We start from the raw sequence: 10,280 nt of genomic DNA, 5'->3' as shown, positions 1-10,280 counted from the left end.
GCCTATCGATCCCAAGACAAACCCTAGGATCTCTTCTCCCTGACGGTGTCCTTCCCGTGAGCGAGATCCAGGTGTTGTTGGCAAACTCATCGCATCTGCGCATACGCGGACCGTCCGACTCGTTAGGCAGAAACCCTAGCTCTTGAGCCAGGTTGCGGACCGTCCGACCCTCAGTCACGGACCGTCCGTGCCGCCGATACTCATCACAATGATTGCGGCGCTAACACCTACCATATTGGACGTTTGGATGCTAGTTAAAAATATTAATATAGTTTAGTTATAAAATTAATTATATAGATGAGAATTGAACGATAAGACGAATACATTAAACTTAATTAATTTATGATTCAACCATATGAACATTTGCTAATTATATATTAATTAGGTATATAAATTTGTATCATCGTTTAGTTTATATCTATATAATAAAATTTATAATTAAATTATATTTAATACTCGTGATAGTCAACACACGTAAAAACAGAGAGAGCTCGAACAGTAGAATCTGTGACGAGAGCCCACCGGGCCGGCACCAGTCAGACTCGAGACTACCATTCTACAAGCTATCACAAGAGTGTTGTGGGCTTGTGGCGCAGCAGCAGACGGACGCCAGGTTTTTTTCCTTTTAGACCGCAACCTCAAAACCCTAGCTTGTCCCTCCTGCTCCCAGATCTCTTCCACTCGGCCACTCCCTAGCACATCAAACCCTAGCTCCGCCCAGCCCCCAACCATGTCGGCGATGATGGTAAGCGCCATCTCCACGGAGCCCTTACCCGAATCCGCTGGCACCTTGGCTCTCGCACGCAAGCTCTGATTCGCTGGTCTGATGGCGGCGCTATTCGTGATTCGCAGCAACCGCAGATCATCCTGCTCAAGGAGGGCACGGACACGTCGCAGGGGCGCGCTCAGGTGGTGAGCAATATCAACGCGTGCACGGCGGTGGGCGACACCGTGCGGACCACGCTGGGGCCTCGGGGGATGGACAAGCTCATCCACGACGACAAGGGCGGAGTCACCATCTCCAACGACGGCGCCACCATCATGCGCCTCCTCGACATCGTGCACCCCGCCGCCAAGATCCTTGTCGACATCGCCAAGTCGCAGGACTCCGAGGTAACCATCTAGCTACAAATCTTTGCCTGTAGCTGTGGAAACCTGCCTCATTGCGATCTATTCCACGCATTACTTTGGCTATGGTAGTTGCCACTTGGGGCAGACAGTTAAGAAAACAAGAACACTAACCTGTTAATCCTAAACCATTTCGTCACGTTTAATCTGAGTGAAGTGGAATCGGGTTGTTAAGGCGTGATGGGCACACGATTTTGGTGGAATTACTCACAGATACATAGTTTAGCCATGGATGGGTTGTGCAGTTGAGGTGTAAGCCAAGGAATTGCAATTTGAACAGCGGGAATGATGACAGGCCTAATCCATTGCTGGCCAACCCACTGATCTCTTCTGTTTGGACTAAGATGTGTCCAGTGTTATCTACAGGCATTTGGCTCAATGCAATAGTGCCGTAGAGCTTTTGTACCATGAAATGCTATTGTATTTTTACGTTCTTAAAATCTGTCCTATTTTTTTTTTCTTCTGTCGCTTCGTTTTGAGTCATGCAATCCTACGCTAAACTGATGCATTTGATATTCACAGAAGTTTCTTATTTTCTGTTTTAGTATTGCTTGCAGTTTTTATTTGCATGTATCAAATATTATGTATCACAACAGTTGAGTTTACATCTAGTTCTGTGTTATTCTTATAAAGCGACGCTGTTGCATAATTTGCTTGCAGTTTTGGCTTTCATTGTTTTTTGCTGTACCTATGTTTGTTGGTTTATAGAGCTTGGACATGCATATTAAGCTCAACCTTAAATTTCTTATTTGCTCAGGTCGGCGATGGGACAACTACTGTGGTGCTTCTAGCTGCAGAATTCTTAAAGGAAGCAAAACCTTATATCGAGGACGGGGTGCACCCCCACAGTCTAATTCGCAGTTATAGAACTGCAGGCAATATGGTCTGTAACCACCATATCCTTTTTGAACAGGCGACCTTTTGATTCTCTGCAGCTATTTTGCAAAGTTGATTATTCATTAACATGAATTTCTATCAGGCAATCCAAAGGGTTAAAGAGCTGGCAGTTAGCATAGAAGGAAAAAGCCTTGAAGAGAAGAAATCACTGCTAGCCAAGTGCGCTGCTACAACACTCTCTTCAAAACTTATAGGTGGTGAAAAAGAATTCTTTGCTTCTATGGTTGTGGATGCTGTCCTTGCCATTGGCAATGATGACAGGCTTAATCTTATTGGGATTAAAAAGGTGATTGTTGCAATGTTCACTTTCAAGATGTTGCTCTTGATATCATTTTGGCTTCAGAACTGATATATTAAGGATTGGTTACTAGGCAATCAAGTAAACAAATATTTTCATCTAGAAGGGTTGTACCATTCTAATGTTTTAAGCTGTAGAACAACATACCTAAGATAACCATTTTTGCTCAAAGATAACAAGGTAGCCATTTAGTTATTGATTTTGTTCCACCAGGCTCTATGGATTGATCCATAAAACAATGATTTTATTATGCAGAACGAAAGGGATTCATTTAAGGGGAAAACTATGCTAGGGTATATATTACAAATTCAGTGATGAACCCAGCATTGATTGCCATTATTTTTTAATAGCTCTGTGCCCCTTAATCACAGGCTTTACATACTTGGCGTGCCACATAATATAATATTTATTTGATTTTTCATGATAAGACATTAATATCTGATAGTATGATGTATCTTAGGTTCCTGGAGGTACCATGAGAGACTCTTTTTTGGTGAATGGTGTTGCGTTCAAGAAGACGTTTTCATATGCAGGATTTGAGCAACAACCAAAGAAGTTCCTTAATCCAAAGATTCTTTTGTTAAACATTGAACTAGAATTGAAATCTGAGAAGGAAAATGCAGAGATCAGGTATCCGTACCGGTTCACTCAAGCCCCATCTGCTACAGAACAGAATGTGTTCTCCGTTCTTTACTTATATTGGCTTTATAATTTCCATCATACCTGTAGATTGTCTGACCCTCTGCAATACCAATCAATTGTTGATGCTGAGTGGAACATTATTTATGACAAACTGGATAAATGTGTGAAAAGTGGAGCAAAGATAGTTCTGTCTCGGCTAGCTATTGGTGATCTTGGAACACAGGTAGTCCGATGTTCTTGTCTAACTGAATGCTTTTCTGTGATGTACTTCTGCAGCCTATCTCAGATAATTTGGGTCTATACAGTATTTTGCAGATCGAGACATTTTCTGTGCTGGCCGTGTCACTGAAGAAGATTTGCAACGTGTTGCTGCAGCAACTGGTGGAACTGTTCAAACTTCTGTAAATAATGTCATCAATGATGTAAGCATGTATTTGCTTGTGTTCTGTTAAATTGTCAGTTTTTGATAGATTGTTAACTGGAAATTTAGGATTCATGTCAGCTACTTGATGCTGAGTTCAAGCTGATATTTTCTCCTTTTTTCCATAAAGGTACTCGGTTCCTGTGAGGTATTCGAGGAAAAGCAAGTAGGCAATGAAAGATTCAACATATTTAGTGGCTGCCCTTCTGGCCAGACAGCGACTATTGTTCTCCGTGGTGGTGCAGACCAGGTCTTCTATTGATAAACTTATGTTAGCCATTATCTATTTTAAGATGTTACAGATGTTCTTATATTTCTTTGATTCTGTGCTAGTTCATTGAGGAAGCTGAACGAAGTCTCCATGATGCCATCATGATTGTGAGGAGAGCACTTAAGAACTCGACAGTTGTGCCGGGTGGTGGTGCTATTGATGTATGTCTGGTGGTCAACTTGTCAACATAGATGGTTCAGTAGTTCATAGAATTTTATGCTGATTTTTTTATGTTTTGTGTAGATGGAAATAAGCAAGTATCTCAGGCAGCATGCACGAACAATTGCTGGGAAGTCTCAGTTCTTTGTAAATTCATTTGCTAAAGCCCTTGAGGTACAATATTCCTGGTCCATACTTTTCCTTACTAGATTCAGGATTTTGTTTTTATTTATGCACCACACTCAAAGCTTTTCACTATCTTCTTAAGGATACAACAGATGTGCTGTGCTGGTTTTAAGTTGCATTTGATGTTCTCTCAAAACCATTTGATTCTGATTACTTGCATGAATTACATCTTGTGTTGTGCACAGTGTTCTTATGGCGTCGCCTAGGCGTCCAGGCGCCCGGGCAAAACTGGTCGCCTTGCTCGCCATTCCCGCCTAGGCGTCGCCTAGGCGCCGCCTAGGCGCTAAGGCGCCTGTCTGATCCACTTGCTCGCCTAGGCGCCTTAAGAACACTGGTTGTGCAAGGTAGAGTCCACTCATTTAACCATTTTCAATAAAACCATCCTGCAGGTTATTCCACGCCAACTTTGCGATAATGCTGGATTTGATGCCACTGACGTTCTCAATAAGCTGAGGCAGAAACATGCATCTGGTTAGTTTCCTTGAGTCCTATTTTGAACTTAGTCTACACTTTTATTCATGATAGTACAGTTGTTAAGCAGCAAGCTATGTATTTTACTGATGCGTGATGCATGGCTAATTTGTTCCAGGTGAAGGTGCTAATTATGGTGTAGACATAAACACTGGCGGAATTACTGATTCCTTTGCAAACTTTGTTTGGGAACCTGCTGTTGTAAAGGTAATTTTGCATTTGGTTTCATTTGTTTGCTTTTAGGTATCCGTGTATCTTGAGTTAGTTTACATGCTGATGTCTTGAGAACTTTGTTGTTCAGATCAATGCTATAAATGCTGCAACCGAAGCTTCCTGCCTTATTCTTAGCGTCGACGAGACAGTGAAAAACCCAAAGGTAAGGAGTCATGCAAACGTCTAGGCTCCATTATATAGTGCAAAACAATGCCTTTACTCTTCATTTGTTTCATGAAGTTGAGATAATGATATTTTGTTGAGCCATCTCTTATGTGCTATTTAATCCAATCCGTCCCCTCTGCTGGAAAGCTCCCAGTCGCTAAACAAAAAGCGATCTTAGAAATACATTGTAGTAGATCCGGTACTTGAGAGCATTTTGGCTGCCAAGGAGGCAAGGTCCATTTTTTGCCACTTCAAATTATACATGTAAAATCATAAGTTTATGAGGACCTTATAATTTCTCTTAACTTAAAAAGCTGTGTCTTTTAATTTAGTTGTCACAAGGTTTCCACGGAGTATTATATATTTTGGATGTTCATTGCAAACAATTTGTTTTGTTTGAAGCAATTTATTCTCCATATGAACTAATTGCCTTTTTGTCTTCCCATAAATCGTGGGATACTCAGTCGGAGAGCGCACAAGGTGAGGCTGCTGCCGGTGCGATGGCTGGTCGCGGTCGAGGTGCAATGCGAGGACGTGGTGGCAGGGGCATGCGCAGGCGATAAACTGGGTCAAGTAGATCATGGTGAGATTTTTTTGCATGTTTGCGAGTGCTTTTGTGCCTTACTGCACATGTATGGACGCTGCACTTACTATTGTGCGCTTTTGGTTGTGAAGCAGTCGTAGACTTTTTTTTTGTTTCAGAAGAGATGCACCAGGCGTTTATCAGTGTACCGTCCGCTGGATGTGTTATAGTAGACCTGAGCTTTGGATTCTAATTTGTTTGACATTTATCTTGGTTTATTGGCTTGTCTTTTGAACAATGAGAAAATCAGTGTTGTAGTTTGCGATCCTCGTGCGCTCAAGCGTAAAACATAGACATGTGTGCTTGTTTGGAACCCGAGATGTTTGCTCACGCAAATAAACAACTGTGTATATCATTTGTTATTTCTCGTCAGATCCTGAGGTCTTCGCGTGCGGCTGCCTTTTGTTTTGGGACCCTACGTTACTTTTCTGCCGTCAATCTGTAGGCGTAAGGGTCCAAATTATCCTAGAATCGCTGTCACGAGAAATGCTGCAGAGAGAATTATTTGGAATTGATTTTTTTTTGTCTATTGAAACAACCAAAATCGGATTTCACTTGATTGTACTTCTAGTTTCAATAACTCGGTGAATTTGGCAGACATTTTCAAGCGATTTTTCCACTGAACTAATTAAATGGTTTCAAGTGATTTTAGTTAGTCAGAAAAACTTTTCTGAATGAAATTTAAATCCACAAAAAATCTAGAATATCATATTCATCGTGGATACTTTTACTTTAAGTTTAGACCAAAAAAATTATTATATTGCAAAGATATGAATCCTACTATATCAATGGAAGTCTTATTTCTTATCAACCAAACCATTTTATCTGATGGATACTTGCCCGAGAATTTACACTTGATTTCATGTCCATTACAATATTCACCAACTCTTACACTTCTGATGTCATTTTTTATTTTAGTATCAAACTCGTTTTTGGCTCTCTTTGCAAATACCTCGAAATTGTTGAAGGAATTATTCTTGTCATTCAAAAAAAATCTATGTAAATCTTGAGAAATCATCAATAATCACTAATGATCTTAACGAGGACAATCATGCTCCTGGATGTATCAATGTTTCTAGTTTACTTCTTGTTAGGGATGTCAATGGGTCAAGTTCGGATTGGATAGAGCAAAAACTCGTCTGCGATCACACCCTAAGGGCTTGTTTGGGAGTAAAGGTAATGGAGTGGATTGGAGGGCATATAATCCTCCACTATTCAATTTTAGATAGCAAGGGATTATAGTCCTATCAATACCCTTCATTCCACTTGCTCCCAAACAAGCCCTAAGTCTATGTAAACCCACCCAAACTCGTCGGATTTCGAGTCACCCGCGGGTTTTATTTATTATACATTTTTAAACAACAATTCAACTACAAGCAATTAAATACAAGCAATAATTTAGTTATATCTATGGATTTTAAGTCTTATCACGTTGAGAAACAACAAAACACTTCATGAATCATTGGCTAAGTCACTTATTGAAAATAATTACTATTATATTTTAATCATGATTGCACAAAAAATAATGAATAAACTAAATTTTGGGTCGGGTGCGGGTCACCCGCGGGTTGAAATAGAAACCCGCGAAACTTTGGGTCACGTGAGGGTTGCACCCGTGGATCAAAATCTTCACTCATACCCGCAACCGTCGGGTTGGGTAGCCGTCGAATTTCGAGTTTACGGGTTAAATTGCCATCTCTACTTCTTGTCGTGGCATGAATTATATAATCTTTATTTCTCAAACTAGTTAGGTAATTATGTGCTTTTCATTAAGATGGGATGGGAAGAATCATCTCCAAATCGTAGCAACTTGATGTAATGTACTTCAAATTTTATAAAATCTTTACAAATAAAAAAAAGTTAAGTAAAGAACATTGTTTATACCTAACATGTCTTAGGCCATGTTTAGAACCTCTAAAACTAGCTGTTAGCTATTAAAAATTAGTTGTTGGGTTCCAAACATGCTCAACTAATACTGCAACTAATTATTAACTACCTCACAACTAACAATTAGTTCATTAGCTAGCTCAACCTAACTAATAATTTATTAGCTAGCTAACTGTTAGGTCTAGTGATTCCAAACCGACCTTAGAAAAGTTAAATTGCTAATTATAGAACTCTCTTCGTTCTTTTTTATTTATTATATTTTAGATAAAATGAACTAGCGAGCGATAAATCTATTCGGTGAAGCTATGTATTTTCTGTTTCAGTCATGCTGATTACTGAACATGGTTTCGATTGTTACGGGGATGGCGATGGAGTGGAGGAGGGGACACTAAAAAAAATGTAAAAGTACAAGCTATAACCATATAGCAGTAGCATGCTCCACAAATCTTAACTGAAAGCAAAATTACATATCAGGTTTGTCTAAACCCCGTGCATCCCGAGTTTTATTTAAATGGAATTCTTTCTCCTTCCATGGAACAACTCTCTCATTATATTATTGTCATGTCGCTATACTTGATTATGTGGTTGATCATTTAATAAATGTAAAAATCAAATGAAATCACCACTTGAAATTTTAAAATAGCCTTTTAGACAGTGACCCTCGGATGCCTCTGGCCGGCCCGTCGGTTTTCTGTCCTGGTCCCGACTGACCGATCACGAGGATCTCCTCCACTTCCACGGCGCTTGGAACTGCAAGTGCAGGCGCACCGCGCACACAGAATCCTATGTAGAATTTTAAGTTGCCTCCAATAATCCTACGTACTTCCTCCGTTATTTTATTATTTATCATTTTGTTTTTAAGTGAAACTGACAAAAAATTGATTACAAATAACTATTTTATTATTTAGTTTTGATACCTAATATTTATATGTACCAATTTGATTTAAAATATACTTTTATAAAAATATAAATGTATTAAGAGTTTATTTGTATTTTAACAAAACAACATTGGTTAAAGCTATATTTTAGAGACCGTGTTGTTGTCTTAAAAGATAAATAATAGGACATCAGAGGGAATAGAATTTTATCAATTAATAATATATCTATGCTATATAAAGCATCAATTTTTATGATTTTCATCGTCATCGTGCTCTTCCATATATAAATGATAAAAAACTAAAATTACATATAAATGAAGCTTTGAATTATAGTTTTTGGCTTTAAACCAACATTCACCATCGCAATGGCAATAGAATGCACATTTTTATGTTTTATATTCTATAATTACATATAAATGAAAATCATAACCATGTATGGGCACTTTGCTAACTCGCTATAATCATATATAGAATTTTAAGTTACTATAACACTCCGTCCACTCCCGAATCGACGATACTTACTTCTGTCAACCCTCTAAAATCATAAATCATTCTTACAGACCAACATGAGTCTGGTGTGTGCACCCTAAGTAGACTTCCCGGTTGGTTACTCATCTTAAAATTGCGTTGGGCCAAACAAGCTTAACTCAGAGGTTATTTTGAGATATACTTCCGAAAAAGAAAATACACCTTATTGGTACGTGTACTTTATTAATTCTATTAAGTCTTGGAACAGGATATCACAGTTACCCCTTAGTCTATACCACTATATAATCTACCAGTTTAAAATTTACAAAACTCACCAAACTAAATCATTGCCACATCCATAACATCTACTAAATCCATTAAATAAATGACACCTAAACTTAACACGCCATTAAAACCAACAGCTCAGATCGTTGGATAACCTTTTCTCATTTACTCAATTAAATATAATGGATAATATTATTTGAATCATCTCTCATCTTTTTTCCTCTCTCTTCCTTTCTCACTTTACCCATGTCCCCGCTGCCTCCTTCACCTCACTCGTGAAGCTGTTATTAGCAGTGCCGGTCCTGATATTTTAGAGGCCCGGGACAAGACTAATATCGGAGGCCCTTTATAATATTAATTATTACACTTAGATATAGTGTGTATATATTGTCAATAAATATTTATGTATATCTGAAAAAGGTATTTATATTAAATAAAAGGTAATTAAAATATAGCCTAACATCTCGAAGAAAAATGCCCTATATATATGTCCAGATAACTCAAAAGAAGGTTACCTCGAACAGTGATTAAATGGATGAACATTGTTAGATTAGTCGATCAGGTCATGTTAGTTTCGTTTTTACCGTGTAGAGCAGGACGAAAGCGCCGTAGTACTCGATGCTCGTGCGCTGGCTACCAAGAGGATAGGGCACGACTGTCTGTCTGTCTATGACTGTGCGAGAGATAGAGATGAAACGGCAAACATCGTTGTTTCACTACACACTGAGAGCATAGACGGCTGGACCTGAGACTATATGAAGTCAAGATTAATGGACTACAATTAATTCTCTTTACTCATTGTTGCTGTGTTTTGACTTATGATTAGACTTTTAAAAAAATTTATAGAACCAATATATAGATCTATATAAAATATGATATATATATATATATATATTTGTATATATATACTGTTTTTAGTATCTAAAATGAGGCCCCGTTAATATGGGGGCCCTGGTCGGGGGCACTGCTCGACCCCCGCCAGGGCCGGCGCTGGTTATTAGCCCTGTTTGTTTGAGCTTTTTTTAGCTTCTCGCACCAAAAAGATAATTGGTCGAGTCGTCATGATAGTATAAATCAATCGCTTTCTAAATTATGGATCTTTTAGACAACTTCATCTTAACAGCCGTATTGTTAGAAAAGTTAGTTTGAAAAAGCTGAACCAAGCAGGCCCACTGGCTCCTCCCCAAAATCATAATTATCGAAAGCCTCGCCTCGTGCTCCAGTCCTTCCATTTCCCCGTTTTCCCCGTGACAGTTGCTGTGACAGTTGCTGCGTCGCACTCGCAAGCCTCGCCTCGTGCTCCAGTCCTTCCATTTCCCCGTTTTGGC

At 39.0% G+C, this 10,280-nt stretch overlaps 1 protein-coding gene across 2 annotated transcripts; it reads left to right on the top strand.

Annotated features, from left to right (window-relative positions):
• The first annotated feature begins 494 nt into the window (after positions 1-494).
• LOC100272855 (putative TCP-1/cpn60 chaperonin family protein) lies at positions 495-5,701 on the top strand. 2 transcript variants are annotated; one of them, XR_002268591.3, is made up of 14 exons: positions 495-745; positions 853-1,113; positions 1,886-2,011; positions 2,108-2,311; positions 2,784-2,953; positions 3,053-3,188; positions 3,271-3,387; positions 3,517-3,636; positions 3,720-3,818; positions 3,901-3,990; positions 4,188-4,473; positions 4,592-4,680; positions 4,775-4,849; positions 5,316-5,701. XR_002268591.3 is itself a non-coding variant. In NM_001147308.1 (14 exons), exons 1-14 carry the CDS (start codon positions 731-733, stop codon positions 5,412-5,414), a joined length of 1,683 nt encoding a protein of 560 aa, NP_001140780.1. In that variant the 5' UTR covers positions 675-730; the 3' UTR covers positions 5,415-5,670. The 2 variants fall into 2 exon arrangements, 1 of the variants encoding a protein (NP_001140780.1); NM_001147308.1 differs by having other exon boundaries at positions 675-745; positions 4,392-4,473; positions 5,316-5,670.
• Positions 5,702-10,280: the final 4,579 nt, after the last annotated feature.

Source organism: Zea mays, chromosome 4, assembly GCF_902167145.1.
Source record: "Zea mays cultivar B73 chromosome 4, Zm-B73-REFERENCE-NAM-5.0, whole genome shotgun sequence".
NCBI lineage: Eukaryota > Viridiplantae > Streptophyta > Magnoliopsida > Poales > Poaceae > Zea > Zea mays.
Note: the sequence above shows the minus strand (reverse complement) of the source record. Positions and strands in the feature narration are given on the sequence as shown.